Raw genomic sequence first — 16313 nt, 5'->3', positions numbered from 1 at the left:
CAGAGACCCGGGGAGATTTTAAAATGCTGGGGGTCGGCAGCGAACGCTTCGCTCCCGCCCGCCAGCATTTTAAGATCGCCCGGGGCAGCGGAGAAGTCTCCGCTGTCCCGGGAAGGCAGGCGGGGGGGGGGGGGAGCAAAGACTTTTGCCCCCCCCCCCGGCCTTCAGAAGAGGTCCAGGACCTCTTCTGAAGGCCGGCTGTGGGCGAAAGTCTTTGCTCCCGACCGCCAGCAATTTAAAACAGGTCCCTGGAGATTTCCCTATGGGCTTTCGTCTTGCGAAGCAAGCCCATAGGGAAATTCGTCTTGCGAAGCGCCTCCAAAACAGAAAACCCTTTAGTCTTGCGGGTTTTCCGTCTTGCGAGGCATTCGTCTTGCGGGGTACCACTGTAATAGAATTGATGGGAGTGTCTTGGGGGGTTGAAATAAAGATTAAGGCTGTTCCCTGTAAGAAACCTTCATGTTTAAATATCCATTTTGTGTCCATTGTCTTCACAAAGGCCAAACAGGGTATTCTTGCTATAACTATCAAAATACACTGCTGCCCACTGATGTCATATGGTAGCTTATGTGCAGATGAAGCAGGGTGGATGAAGAACAACACTTTGAAGCCAAGCGTAATCAGTATTGCACAACTGCTCATGCACCATTATTATTATTTATTTGATTTATAGCCCACCTTTCCTCCAAGGAGCTCAAGATAGCACACATGGCTTTGCCCCTCCCCATTTTATCCTCACAACAACCTTATGGAGGTAGGTTAGGCTAAGATACAGTGACTGGCCCAAAGTCCCCCAAGCGAACTTCATTGCTGAGTGGGGATTAGAATCCTGGTCTCCCAGGTCTTCATCCAACACTCTAATACCTACATTACACTGAAAGCAGTTTTATTCAGATATTGGGATGCTGCCACCCTGTATTCCTATATTCCAGTTTAATTCTTTCTGAGAGCAAATGCAGTTCACTTTTGGAATTTTAAGTAAAACAAAACATACACAAACCCAAACCCAAACAATTTTATATTGCAAAACAGAAATGTGGTATTTGTTGTAAATAGTTAAGACTTTCTAAAAGCCTAACATTTCTCTCAATAAACAGAAATGAATCCTAATCCTTTTCACCATTTTTCTATATGCTTCATAGGATGCCAGTAATTTAAGTACATAGATGAGAATATGTACTTGGGTACTTTTTACTTGGTTTAAAAAGCATGACTCTGGTCTCTGTACCAAGGTGTGCCATTTTTCCTGTTCTTAAATTATATTATTCTGCTTGCCAATTAAACATCATGTAAATTTACTGTTTGTGTACACTGTTTAAGGCTGGTTGGCGCAAGTGATAAATAAGGTAGTTGTCTTTAAAACTTATGGCACAAATCAGTCCTGTTAGAGGGGTTTTTTGGTAACTGTTATTAATAAAATTTGTCTGATATCTTTCACGTTGTTAGGTTACGAAGCAAGAATGGAACACAGAATATGCCAGTATCCACAGCAACTGTATCAATGGTTCATAGTGTACCAGAATTGATGGTTAGCTCTGAAGTAAGTACAGTATACTCCTACTCTTCCCCTTATTTTTGGCAGGGGCCCAAAGTTCAGCAGATCTAATTAGCAGAATTTCTTCATTATGAAATACAGCAAGTTTGTCTTAGCTAAATTTGAAGTTGAAAGCAACTCTTTTAAGTAGATAGAATCCTAAGCTATACATGTTTCTGATGTGTTGTGATCAAATTTAGTTTTGAAGAGAGAACTATTCCCTCTCCCTTGGATTTCACTCTATATTCTTCTTGCACAAATCCTGCCAATACAAGTTTAGAGGGCAAACTTATTAAATTTATATCCCAGTCTTTTTGCCAAACACAAAAGCAATAAAGCAACACAATTAAAAATACTGCTGAAATTGAAATAAAAATGTGTATATCAGTCACATACCCTCACAGCTAATATTTTAAATGTAGCCACAAACAGTATATTTTGGCCATCAAAAACTTGGGTGCAAGTAAAATGCTATACCCAGGAAACCAGCTGCTTTTACAGTACATGAAGAGCAGGGGAAATAACGAGAGTACTCTGTACAACATGCATAAGGATTTCCATTTGCACAAATGGAGGGTTCGGCTCGGGGGGGGGGGGTTGGAGGAATCTCCAAGACAAATTTAGATTGCACATGAGAAGAGAAGGCGGTTCTGTTGCAATCAGAGTCTTTGCACTAACTGAAGTATTTCATTGGATAGCACTCCTTATTTTTTTGCTTGTAGGGGGAAAATGCACACTGCATCTGCCACATACCAGAAGTTCAAATAAACCCTTTGCTGCAAAATCCACTAATTAAACATGTTGATGCAGTGAGTCTGATACATACAAATTGCTAGGATTTTGGAGGCCTAGAGGGCAACTCTAAGATGATGTTCCACTTCTATTTGTTCTTTAATATGAGTGAAAGGAGCTATTTAGTCAATTGAATTTTGGCTGGCTGTTGTTTGTTTTTCTTCCTTGAAATTACTGTACATTGCACTGTGTCTACTGAGATCTGTTCAAGTTAATCCTCATTTTATGCTTCAAATACACTTAATGGGATACTCTGTTTTTATTGTAGCAAGCTGAGCAGTTGGGAAGAGAAGACCAAGAGAGGCTACGCAGAAATCGAAAACTGGTGCTAATGGTAGATTTGGACCAGACATTGATCCATACAACAGAACAGCACTGCCAACAGATGTCTAACCGAGTAAAGCAACATTATTGATTATTGTTCTTTGCCAAAATACATTAAAACTGTTCAATATTTCAAGAATGAAATGTTTTATAAAGTTCATAAACTAAGAGGCATCCAATTCATAGCAAATAAAAACTTTCCAAAATATATAGTAGATCCTAAGCCCTTGTTTATTATTCTAGCTTCCAGAAGAAATTCAAGGCATCTAGCACTGAGAGAAAATATAAAACAAATCAATAATAAATAAAAATACTGGCATACATTCTAAGTCTGCAGTAACTACAAAGAAACAACCATTAGAGTTTGATGTCCAGGCATTGAAAATAAGAAATACAGCCTTCAGGATGGGACAAGATAAAATCAATAATATAAAAATCATGTGAAATCTGCTTGTATTGCTTTTTGCCAGAAAAGGAACAGTAGGTGGTAGACAACTAAATTTTAATTCAGAATAGACTAAATGAAATTAATGAAAACTAGTTAGGTCCATTAATTCCAATAGATCTTCTCTGAGAGAAACTTAGTTAAATAATCATCTAGTGAATATTCATGAAAGTACTTGCCCACACAACTAGAAGTGCATAAAGGTTGGGACTTTTCAGGAACCTCTCCTACTTCAGCTGTTACGAAATTTGCTCTGAGGTCTGGTGTACTCTCCAGTGTAGCAACTGATAGATCTGGAAAAGACACTTGCTGCCCGTGTGGGCTTTCTGGATCCTAGCTAGAGAAATGGGAATGAAACTGAAGTTACCTAGCTAGCTCCCAAATATTCTTAACTAAATTGATCTACTTGATAAATAGCTAATACTACTCCATCATATAGTGCAGTGTTTCCCAACCTTGGGCCTCCAGCTGTTTTTGAACTACAATTCCCATCATCCCTGACCACTGGTCTTGCTAGCTAGGGATGATGGGAGTTGTAGTCCAAAAACAGCTGGAGGCCCAAGGTTGGGAAACACTGATATAGTGACTATTTTCAGTCATTCTATGATAAGGTTGTCTAGCCTGTGACTCCAGATGTTGCTGAACTACAACTCATGATTACTGGGCATTGGCTTGGCCTTGACAGAAGTTGTAGTTCATGAGATATTATAAAAACCATGGCAAGCAAATGTAAAGACTGAGCTGCTCTTTTTTTGAACTTTATAATGTATATTTGTAAGTATATACAAACTGCTAATTTTTAAAAGTTTGGTACACCTAATAGTAGTTGAAAAATAAATTCTTCTATAAGCTGAAAATCATTCTGTATATGCCAGAAAATGGGTTTTATTTATGAGTTATAGCTTACGTCTTACCAGTGTTATCTCTCCCTTTCAGGGAATATTCCATTTTCAGTTAGGTCGAGGGGAGCCTATGCTACATACTCGGTTGCGTCCTCATTGCAGAGAGTTCCTAGAAAAGATTGCCAAGTTGTATGAACTACATGTGTTTACCTTTGGAAGCAGACTTTATGCACATACGATTGCAGGTAAGCAATTCCATGGGAGGTGATGGACTCTCACTCCTTGGAGGTTTATAAGCAGAGGTTGGATGGCCATCTGTCATGTATGATCTAGGTGAGAGTCTTGCATCGCAGGGGGTTGGACTAGATGATTTTCAGGATCCTTTCCAACTCTATGGTTCTATTCTACGTGCCATAATATAGGACATTATTATTATTATTATTATGGTACTTAGAATAGAAGCTACCAAGTGGCTGCAGCGCTGTCCCCAAATTGCTTTTCAAATCTTGTTCAAAGGTATTCTTGTTACACCCTGCATTTTTCCCTGATCAGCACTCAGGTGGCTTAAACAAATCATTCTGAGAGTAACAGTCAGACAATAATATCTGCAAATCTACAACAGAATAAGAGATTAGCATGGGATTGAGAGAATTGGATCATCATCCCTTTTATTTAGAGTTTTGATCCAGCTAAATTGTGGCTAGGTGCATTGTTTCATTTACATGAGGAATGAAGGCAGTAGAACCTCGGTTTTCGAGCATCTCAGAAGTCGAACGTTTCCGCTTTTGAATGCCGAAAACCCAGAAGTAACTGCTTCTGTTTTCAAATGCTTTTGGGAAGCTGAACATTCCACGCAGCTTCCGTTTTGAGTTCCCCTTTGTATTGAGGCCTCTGTATTGAGTTTTTGGTTTTCAAACGTTTCGGAAGTCAAACGGTCTTCTGGAACAGATTATTATTCGAAAACCAAGGTTCCACTGTATTCCAACAGGCAGTAAATTAAAGTTCTTTGGTGCTGAAAGCATTATTATCCTATTGCATTCTACCATTGACTTCTTCTTACTTTGGGCTATTTAAAGCACTCAAGGTGGTATCCAATGAAGTAGTTCCGTTAGCACAAGAACTTCTGGCTTCTCAATAGAATGTCATCTCTCCCTGATGCCCCCCATGCCCTCCCCATATCTGTTCTGCAGGTTTGGGGGGAACCCCCAGAACAAACATAGAGTTTGCTGAGGGAGAAGACAGGGAGAAGTTTCATTGCACAGCCAGAGGTCCATGCACTAACTGAACTACTTCGTTGGATATTGCCCTCAGTTTTACAAAGCACACAAAAAGCAACATTCATTTGTAAGAACAAAACCAAAAATCTGCAATTGTGCAGTACCTTCACTGGGACAAGCCAAACTGTCGCAGAAGCTTCATCTGGCATTACACAAAGCTATGAGGGGAGGTAGGAAGAGGAGGAATAAAAATGGGGAACGTACATGGCTAATCTGATAATGTACCCATGAGGTCAGTTTGCAGACTTTGCTCCAAGATGCAAACTTTCTTCTGTTTTGAAAATCACTGTTGTCCCTCAACATGAGACCATGAGAAGCCAGAAGTGATGAATAATATATAACTGCCCTGAAAAGAGTGGGGTATGTAATCTGGGTGGAGCGATTCACTTTTCCCCTCAGATCTATCTAGGAAATGTCATGGTTCTGCTTGAAAGAAGAAAATCAACTCTCCAACTGTGTTTTTATAGCAGTCATTGTTTACAATAGTGTGTGCATGCTTCAAACACAAGGTGGCAGTAAATTTAAAGAGAAATTGTGTTGAATGAAGACTTCATTTAATGTGCAGTGGAGCTTGGATGAAAAACCCGTGGCCCTCCAAATATTGTTGGATTCCAGTTTCCAGCCAACCTGGCCAGTCAAGGATGAGAATGGGTGTAAGCATGTGTATGAAAGATAATGGGAATGGGTACTGATGGGGTGCACATAAAGGTTCCCTATAAGGGAATGCAGTTCTTGGGTTGAGAAAGAAATGTACAGTGGTACCTCGCAAGACGAATGCCTCGCAAGACAAAAAACTCGCTAGACGAAAGGGTTTTTTGTTTTTTGAGCTGCTTCGCAAGATGATTTTCCCTATGGCCTTGCTTCGCAAGACGGAAACATCTTGCAAGTTTGTTTCCTTTTTCTTAACACCGTTAATACAGTTGCGACTTGACTTCGAGGAGCAACTCATAGAACGCGGTGTGGTAGCCTTTTTTGAGGTTTTTAAAGACTGGTGATTTTTGAAGCTTTTCCAAAACTTTCCCGACACCGTGCTTCGCAAGACGACAAAACTCGCTGAACGAATTAATTTCATCTTGCGAGGCACCACTGTATTTAATCTATTAACTCTGCTTAATAAAATAGGATTTCCACAGGCTGCATCACCCTCATGCAGCCCCAAAGTCCTCTTTTCATGTGAGTGGGCAAGTGAGCATTGAAGCCGTACTTAACCACAGTTTCCCTTTACATGCATACTGGGAAACTATGCTAGATTCAGTCCAACCAAATTAGAATATTAGGACATCTTTTAAGGATGAGTTGGGAATCTTCACTTGTTTGGAAACCATTAATCATTGTTTCTGGTTCCCACATAATGGGAAGCCATAGCTAATTGCAGCATCCTGGTTTGTTTCTCCACTTCTGTGATGGACGCCGCATGCAAGTGCATGGAGTCATTCATATTTTGGCTAGTTGAGTCATGATTTGATTGTGCAAACCGGGTCATTAAATAACCATTACTTTGAGTTTGTTGCTAATCGAGCCACTGGGTATTGTTGTTCATGCATGGAAATGTAAATCACCCATAAATGAAATATGTTCTTAGGAAAGTGTCAGTTGACACATAATGTATTATTTTGATATAATTAAATAGCAGGTGAAAACCAAAAAAGAAAGTATATCCCGATTTATTCCTCAACTGATTCTTTTATGTAAGCTGTTTATTCCTGCTAATTGGTCTCTTCTGAATGGTGGTATCTGTTGAAAGAAGAAGCATCTGTTCCTTCTTTTTTCCACTTTCTCCTTAACCCTAATCTACATGTGTTGATACATATAGATTAATAAAGGACTGACCAGCTGATATACTGGCTGATATAGTGATAATTTCTCCCTGTTTCTGTTGTTCAAGGTCCTACCTTTATCTCCAGGAATAGACACAAAGTGAACTCACTCAGCTGTGAGGAGCTTGTAGGCGGGGGCTTGTGTTTTGATCTAGCCCACTGACCAATCTAGTTAGCAATTGACTTGTGTAGATAATGAATATGGAGAAGAAACAACAGACCATTTATGGAAATATTGTTGTAACATTTTTATTTAAAATATTCACACCTCACTTTTATTTTCTACATTAAGTGGCTTATTTCACTTTAGTAGGCCAATGCATCTTTCTAAGTTTACTTGGTGATGGTTCTGTCTAGCTAATTCTTTCAATTCATTATGCCTAGGTACTGCAAGGGGATGACCCTACATGAATTTGCTGAAATTCTTAAGCATAGTCGGGTGAGTTAAGGTTGAACTTCTATCCTTAACTCTCAGATTTTCTTGTATTTGTGGGTTTTAAGTTATTCCTGTAAGACACAATAGTTTTTGCCCACATGTATCAATTTTTGATAGGTGACTAGTGATATTGGGAAGTGTGTCACTGAAACCTTTTATAGGGAATTCTAGAAAGTGCTGTGTCAATAGCCTCTGAACATCCAAATCCTTCAAAGTGCATCACATCACTCCCTGAATCACCAGTCATGTCTAGAAATGGATATTGCACAGTACCATAGGGGTCACAATTTTAAAATAACTTTCTCAGAAATTTTGACAGTGTAGTTTATAAAACAAAGTTTGCACTGGGCTTCTCCAGATACATAATGATGCAACCTGTGACACACCAAAGTGAATGCAGCCGACCCTGACATATTTTGTGGTGCCAGATGCTTGATAAGCCTTTAATTTGTGCAATCTCTGGCAAGCAGCTAAACCAGGAGGCTTATGAAACTGCAATATGTGACTGGTAGACCACAAGTGCAGGCCTGCTTTAATGTGATTCCCCCACTGATGAAACTAAAAATGGTTTATGTAACATGAGGAAGTAGCCAAGAAATCAAATGCAGAATTCTTACCTGATTATAGTCCTTAAAATCAGTTTTTCAAGACAATTGTCATCCAGCCATGTTTTAAAAAACAAGGCTGTTACTATTTCAAGATAGCTCAGAAGTATTTATGTTCAAATCTTACAAGTATAACTTAAAACCTGCAACTACAAGAACTCCTATTTAAACTTTCCCTTAACTTGCCCATTTTGCTTAAGAATTGTAGAATGCTTTCCACTGCTTTGGCTATCTACAAACCCAAGACATGGCACTGAACAAATGGGGGAAATTGTCTAATGCTGAGACTTGCTATGAAGTTTTTACAACGGGGTGTACTGTTGTATCGCAAAACAAGATGTGATGCTTGACTGGCCAATATGTTGACCTAAATATGCTATGTTTACTCTTAAATAAACTACAAATATAAACTTAAAATCTTTTTTTCCATCTAACGAAAACTCACATTTTATTAAAAAACATTCAGGAGGCACTCATAACCCCAGTTGCTTGGGAGAAAACCCCATGGATTTCCATTGGACTTCCTTCTGGGTAGACATGTTATTGTGACCCTATCAGTCATGTTGCAAGTTATATTAGCAAGTATTTATTACAATTATTTATGGCACAATACCATACATGCCTACTCTGAAATAATCTTTATTGAATTCAGTGAGACTTGCTTCTAAGGGTGTATAGGATTGCAGCCTTAATGGCTTAATACGGTCTCTTGATTTATGTGTAGTATTTATGGTTTATGTAGTAGATGAATGTATTTGGGGATCTCATTAATAAATTTTAGTTATGCACAGTAATTCATATTAAAAGCTGTTTTTGGCTAAAACGATCCTGTGGTATTCCAAAGAAAATCATACTAAGTATGATGATTCTTGTGGAAAATACATATTAATTTTGAACTTCTTTTCCTTAAAAGCATTCTTGGACTCCGAAAAGAAGCTTTTTTCCCATCGAATATTGTCAAGGGATGAATGTATTGATCCATATTCTAAAACTGGGAACCTTAGGTATGTATTGGGATTGGAATATTGTTCATGAAGCATTTGGAGGGATACTGCTGGAAACAAATAACATAATTTCAGTATCTAACTACTTTTTTTAAACTCCCCAACTTGCCACTCCTGGTCATAAACATATACATCTCAATGCCTTTTTATTGTAAAGCAATGGAGATTATATCCTGCCCACATTAACAGAAACTGATCAGAAAATAGATTGCCTTTGCTTTTGTTTTTCTATAACTATTTGCATTTGAAGCGATTTTCAGGTGGCAGGAATGCGAGTTAGAATTATTTATAGGAGTGCATCTTTTTTCTGCCTGTGAATTCCCTGCCCCAAACTACTTCTTTTTTTAAAGCTATTTTGGTTCCAATGGAGGTTACTTTGTGTCATGGAGCTCAATCAGAACAAAAATATGTTGTTGTTTTTAAGGTTGCTTCAGGGAGAAACCATGGGTGATGGAAGGGTTCAGCTCTGCCCATTCACACCATGCTTTAAATCTCCCCCTTCCTCCCCCTCCCCTTCTGCTTTTGTAGGGATTTGGCATGACTGGGGTTGGGCGTGCTGCCATCATATCTATTTTGACCTTGGGAACTGCAGAATAGGAGCCTGTTCAGGTGTTACACTCTCCACTTGTGCACACCCACCCACAGCAGAACATCCCCCAGGTATTTCAGTAGAAGTCTCCCCTGCCCTGGATATAAGCCATTTTTGTTTAGTATATTCAGTATCTAGAAAAACAGAGAGCCTGCAATCAAATAGGCTCAGCATCTTTGGTTCTCAGCACCTTTGGTAGCAGACATTATCTTCTAGATTTGGCAAGCGGATTGGGCAGAAACGCATGAACCCAATGATTCCTTCAGTCTCTCTGTGTAGAGCTGAAAGTGGGGAGTACGGTAATTTATTACAGGCCCTAAGAAAACTATGCAACTAAGTAGGACTTGTGTCCTAGTTGGACAGAGCTGTATTGGATACATCAGTGTAGCAGGATCTCTGACCTGCCTGACAAATCGATAGAAACAGATTCTCATGGGTAATAGGTCTATTTTAAATCTCTTATACAGAATGATTGAATGTTATTCTGTTTCTATATGTACTGCACATATCAAAGCTTTGAGTATGAAACTATTACCTTTACCATCCAAAGAAGCTGAGTCATAGTATTTGGATTTCTTTATAAGAAGGAAGTTTTGTGCTCCCATTGCATATCCAACATTTCTGTCATAAACAGCTGCACCCTAACTTGAAAATTCTAATGGCATTCAAAGTTAAAGCTAAATTTCTTGGGATTATAAGCCAATTCTATCGTTTTGTCCAGTAGAACAGCCTCACTCATACCACTAGGTGGTACCTGACACTACTTTGTTAATCACATAATATAGCTTAGTTGAAAGCAGTGATTGATTGAATTGTTTTCCAGGTGGCAGAGTTACAGGTGATGCTTTCTACTGCCCATCTTCGTAACAGCTGATTATCAAAAAACCATTCTTGGTGGATCTGATTTTTATTTTCTGTGCATTTAAAAGTGAAGGACTTGTGTATGTGTATATATATTTATATGTATGTATGTCAATTCAATATCATGGTTTGTTTTCTTTGGTCAGCTTCTGGACAGTTTTAAGCAAAACTGATAAATATTAATCATTGTGATGATACAGATGAAATCGTAGTTGCTTTAAGAAAACAAACTGATAATGTAAAGGACTGTAATCAGTATGTGAATTTAGAAAGTCTTCCTATTTTATATCTTAATTGAGTAGATATTCCTTAATATGAATCATTTTAAAGAGCTATCTAATCAGTTTGTCGAGTTGCAGCTCGGCATCCAGGGAAAAATCAGTCTCACACCATGAGGGGTTCCGAAATATGGCTGCTCCTAGGGCTATGGCAGCTCCTCGGGCTAATGCAGCACAGCTTTTATTGTGTGAAAATCAGAAAGATACAAGCCAAGTAAGGATACAAAAAATACAAGTCAAGCAATTTGTTCTAGCCAGCAGATAAAGACCTTGGTACTAGACCATGCGAGCGATCAGGCCATGCTACGTTAGCCAATCATATGGGACAGCACGAGCTGTTCACGCGCTATTCATGCTCCAAGGATGCTTCTAGCTATGAGATCACCCTGTAACAATAAGAACTTTGCTCATGCTCTCATGTACAAGCAATCATTTTCCCACATGTCCCCTTTTCTTATTTATATTATTAGAGGAAAAGAGGGACCATTAGTCCAAATCGTACACTTCATTGCCTAAGCGTCTACACTTTGCAACATAAATTCCTCTTGTAACCCCTGTGGTGGGCCGTGGTCGGTACCACCATGCAGTGCATTGGGAAATCAAAGAGGGTATGCATTGAATGCAACAACACACCACGACGAATCCAGCAACACATGCAATTACAATCAATAATACTTTTCTTAACCATACTCCATTGGGTAACCAAGAAGACAACCACTCCCATGGATCAAAACCTTCAGGTGGATTCAAAGGATTATGGGCTATCATTTGTTCCATATGATCAATAGTAGCAGAGATATTGGTTGATTGATCAGTTATATACATGCAGCAATGAGAATAAATTAAGGCACAAATTCCACCTTTAGAAGCAAGGATCACATCTAAAGCATAATGATGTTGAAGAACTACATTTCTTATTTCTGATATTTCTTTGTTAATCATTTTTAAAGCCAAAATGGTGGAATTGAACAAATTTTCTGTCCAGTTTGCCAATTTATGCAAATCACGGTAATTCATCCCTACACCTATCACTCATAGTGGTAATATTAAGAAAACAAGAAGATCCATTAACATACTCATAGGTCCAATTATAATATGGATAATGACCTAAAAATATACTTGTGATTAAAACGAAAACAATAAGACACTATTTCTGCAAGCAATAATAATAATAAAAAAACAGGGGGTGAACTTATACGATTATCCTTCATATTATTGCTAATCTTATATAAAGCATTTACTGGAATGCTAGAATACCACCACCAAAAAAAACTCAAAGCTTTGAGAAGCTTTTTAAAATCATTTTTCTCAGCAGCAAAAAGGCAGGAGCCAAGCATATTTTTTTCGCTTCAAGCATATTCCACTTGCTGTAACTAAAAAGATTGCAACAAGGTCGAGAACAGAGCCCATTGTCTTCCCAGGCCCTGTTAAAGAACCACATTGCAACCCGCTCTCTGTCCGGGAACCATGCCAAAGCACAAAAATGAAACAACTGGAACACACTAAAATCCCCTCACCCCCTCCCTTGCCAAGAGTCCACAATAGTTCCAAGACAGCCCTCTGTACATGCTCAGGGGAACACATCATAAGGCAGGACTCCTGAGGGAGGAGAAAAAAAGAAGAGATCTGGGGGGGGTAAAATCCAAGCGATGCCAATCCAGCGAGGGCATCCTTCAAAGCCAGGCTCACTTCCCAAACAAGAGGCAGCAAAACTGTAATGATGTTTGGTGGTTGAAGTGGCTTCCCAGGGAAAAGGGGGGCCAATGCAGTAGGGATGAAGATGGCCTTTCAGCGTGCCAGGAAACACTGGAACAGCTGTGGAAGGTGACTTTATCCATTGCAGAGGTGACTGTGATCTTGTCTGCTGGATCCTTATGTCCTTTAAGGGCAGAAAATAGTGGAGACAAAGTAGAGGTGGGCAGGTCCAAATAACTCTTTATCCAATTCAGCTGTCCAAGAATTCGTTGTAAATCCACCAGTTTAACATGATCAGGGAACTGTAGTTGAGGCGTGACTGGAATGGCTGCAGATGCTGGCAGCTTGTGTCCCAGGTACGTAATGGGTAAAATCCGCTGGATTTTTCTTTAGCCACTGTCAATCCAACAGGTTGTAGCCTTTGCAGGATTTTGGGACACGGAGGAGGACAAGGCCGTGGCTAGCAGGCCGTGGCCAGCAGTGCCCACTGACTGGCAGGCTTTAAGGATATCAGCAATGGCTATATTTGCTGTTGTCATCAAAGAGTGCAGTGCTTGCTTACGGTCCTCATTTGCAAGCTGGCGTACAGCCAGTTCTTGTGCTGCTATGTCCTGAACTAGCCGCTTGAAGGTATTGTACAAGCGATCAACAAATTGTCCATAGGGCTTTGCAGGACCCTGTCTGATGCTGTCCCACCGGCCATTGCGCTCAGTCTTGTCATCAGGGACAGAGGCCAAAGCCTCTTGGGCGGCAGCAGTTGTAGTGGCCTCCGAATACTGAGGATCAAGAGTTAGCTGTTGGGCAATGGTAAGAAAATTGCCTCCTCCCGTTAACCCATCGAAGACATCAGCTTGGGTTAACATGACGGGGGCTGGGGGTGGGGCGGCACCAGCAGCGGCAGCGGCCAAAGCAGCCTGATGATTAGCCAATGCAGCATTATTAAGATTATTCCGAATCCCATCAACACGACGTTGGCAGGCCCAGTGCCAAGCTTGTATAAACAAAATCATTTGATGAGGCTGCATTACAGTGCGAGCCAACAGCTTAATATCCTCTGGTATCAAATTTTGTTGAAAAATAGTGCCAAACAAGCCCAGGGTGTAAGGAGATTGTAAACCATTGTCCTTGACAGAGGAATGCAGTTCCTTTATGAATCTCAAATCAAACTGTTCGTGCCGGGCTGGGCCTCCCCCTGGCGTGGCAGGAGCAATCACAGGGAAGAGATTAGGAGTTGCACAGTCAAAACCCAACAATGGGGCAGCGGCACGGAGAGATTCTTGGAGAGGAGTAGTAACAGCGGTGCCAGAGGCCTTGGGCGTAGGAGTTGGAAGAGTGGGGGGTGCTGAATGCGAAGATTCTTGGAGAGGAGTAGTAACGGGAGGTGCAGGAAGTGAAGAATGCAGGGGAGTGACAGGATGAGCCGAAGAGAGAATGTCCGGAGGTTTAGGATTAACGTTTGAGGCAGGCAAAGCGGGAACCGGGGGGGCGTTTGAAGAAGCTGTTGCCGCAGCCAGAAGAATGTTTGAAGGAGTTAAGCACGACATAGCTTTGTAGACGTTACTCCAGGCATGCAAAACCTTGACATCAATTTGTGGATGATTTTGAAAGAAATGTCCAATTTTTTTCCAATCATCTAACTGCCAATTTCCGTCCTGGGGAAACCACGGGCAGTGAGTGTCCAAGGCTATTATAAGGGACTTAAGGTCAGCTTTCCGAACAGCAAGGTTGTTACTGGCCAAAAGGAATTTAAGGTCTTTATAAAATTTTTTCTGTGGTGCAGAGAGAGATTTTCCCATGATTGCAAAGTTGCAAAAAGAGCAGGGAGCACTTACCGAGGGATCCTTAGGAGGATGAGGGAGGCGCCTTTTTGCCCTGTCCGGGCGGAGATAAGTGCTGATAAGTCCGTAACGTAGTCCAGAATCACATTCACACGGGAGCTCTCACCAGGGATCCACTACGTGGATGAACGACGCGTCTGCAGCCCTTGCGGGGCGAGGTGAGAGCTGAACGTTGTAAAACAGCATGAAATCCGAAAGAAATCACACGGGAGCACTCACCAGGGATCCACTACGTGGATGAACGACGTGTTGGTGAGTGCTGAATAATGAAAAACAACGTGAAGTCCGAATGTCGAGTTGCTATATTGGGCCTCACACGGGGCACCAAATGTCGAGTTGCCTCACACGGGGCACCAAATGTCGAGTTGCAGCTCGGCATCCAGGGAAAAATCAGTCTCACACCATGAGGGGTTCCGAAATATGGCTGCTCCTAGGGCTATGGCAGCTCCTCGGGCTAATGCAGCACAGCTTTTATTGTGTGAAAATCAGAAAGATACAAGCCAAGTAAGGATACAAAAAATACAAGTCAAGCAATTTGTTCTAGCCAGCAGATAAAGACCTTGGTACTAGACCATGCGAGCGATCAGGCCATGCTACGTTAGCCAATCATATGGGACAGCACGAGCTGTTCACGCGCTATTCATGCTCCAAGGATGCTTCTAGCTATGAGATCACCCTGTAACAATAAGAACTTTGCTCATGCTCTCATGTACAAGCAATCATTTTCCCACATCAGTTCATTTCACTTAATCTTTCTCCTGTTTCTAGAAACTTATTTCCTTGTGGTGATTCCATGGTTTGTATTATTGATGACAGAGAGGATGTCTGGAAATATGCACCTAATTTGATAACTGTGAAGAAATACGTATACTTTCAGGGCATAGGCGATATTAATGCACCGCCTGGATCAAGGGAAGTTCAAATGAGAAAAACAGGTAACTATTTTAATGTGTGTTCATGTTTCCTCTTCATTTGCAAGGTATCATATCGATAACACGGTATTTTTAAACAATTCATTAACTAATCTTAAAACAGTTTTTCAAAACCAATAGAAGTGAGGATTTCAGGTTCAGATTCCTTTTCAGTTTGACTGCCTGAATAGTTCGTGACTGGACTTAACTGTCAGGGGTCCTTTACCTTTTACAAGAATAGTGGACCACCTTCATTTATTGCATTATACCACTTCTCAGGCAGATCTGCTGGGTCTATAGAATTTGTTGCACTGTTACACAGCATTTGGGGGAATCTCAATACACCAAGTTGTCTCAAGTTGAAATCAAATTTAAATTCACGAGTTGCATTCTCCAAAGATACATCCTTTAATTGGAGCATATCATTATTTAACACAGGGTTAGGGCCCCTCTTGCTTGCCTCCTGTGAAGACAATACAATACTGTATCATCTTTTTCCATGGGAAAAATGTTCCATTACTAAAATTGCTTTTATTCCATAAAACTTAACAGTTTGATGCAGTACAAGTCAAATTTGGTAGTTTAAAATAGTTTGGAAGAGCAAACTAGACATATTAAGCATGACTCTTATGGGCCCTCTCCTCCCCCCCCCCCCCCAATTTTTAAAAATAGTAGCTCCTAGGGTAGGGCAGGGTTTAAAATCTTTCTCTTGCTATGCTGTTTTCCCATAAAATATCAGCATACTCCAAACAACCATTTTTGTTCCTGAAGCTGTCATTGACTGCAGTATTACCTGACCTGTGGGCAGGGAGAGATTTTTGTTGGGGGAAAATGAGCCATGGAAGGTCTTCAACCCTATGGTCCAAATATGAATCCCTCTACCCCATAGCTGCTATTTTAAAGGACGGCAAAAACAAAAAACACAGACCTTTTTAAATGTCATGTCTGTTTTACCCCTCAGTTACAAGCACAACCATGAAGAGGATAAAGTGTGATAAATTGCCCACAGGCTAGTTGTTGTTAGAACCTTCCTTTAGTGAAAATGAATGTGACTCAGAATACTGT

At 40.5% G+C, this 16313-nt stretch overlaps 1 protein-coding gene across 1 annotated transcript in view; it reads left to right on the top strand.

Moving 5' to 3' along the window:
* CTDP1 (CTD phosphatase subunit 1) overlaps positions 1 to 16313 on the top strand; it is a 55125-nt gene that overhangs the window by 7068 nt on the left and 31744 nt on the right. The window contains exons 3-7 of the mRNA XM_081205799.1: positions 1447 to 1540; positions 2595 to 2723; positions 4032 to 4182; positions 8986 to 9076; positions 15106 to 15272. Of these exons, the coding sequence (XP_081061925.1) occupies positions 1447 to 1540; positions 2595 to 2723; positions 4032 to 4182; positions 8986 to 9076; positions 15106 to 15272 (632 nt within the window). The remainder of the gene's footprint in view (positions 1 to 1446; positions 1541 to 2594; positions 2724 to 4031; positions 4183 to 8985; positions 9077 to 15105; positions 15273 to 16313) is intronic.

This window comes from Podarcis bocagei, assembly GCF_964188305.1.
Source record: "Podarcis bocagei genome assembly, chromosome: 8".
Classification (NCBI taxonomy): domain Eukaryota; kingdom Metazoa; phylum Chordata; class Lepidosauria; order Squamata; family Lacertidae; genus Podarcis; species Podarcis bocagei.
Note: the sequence above shows the minus strand (reverse complement) of the source record. Positions and strands in the feature narration are given on the sequence as shown.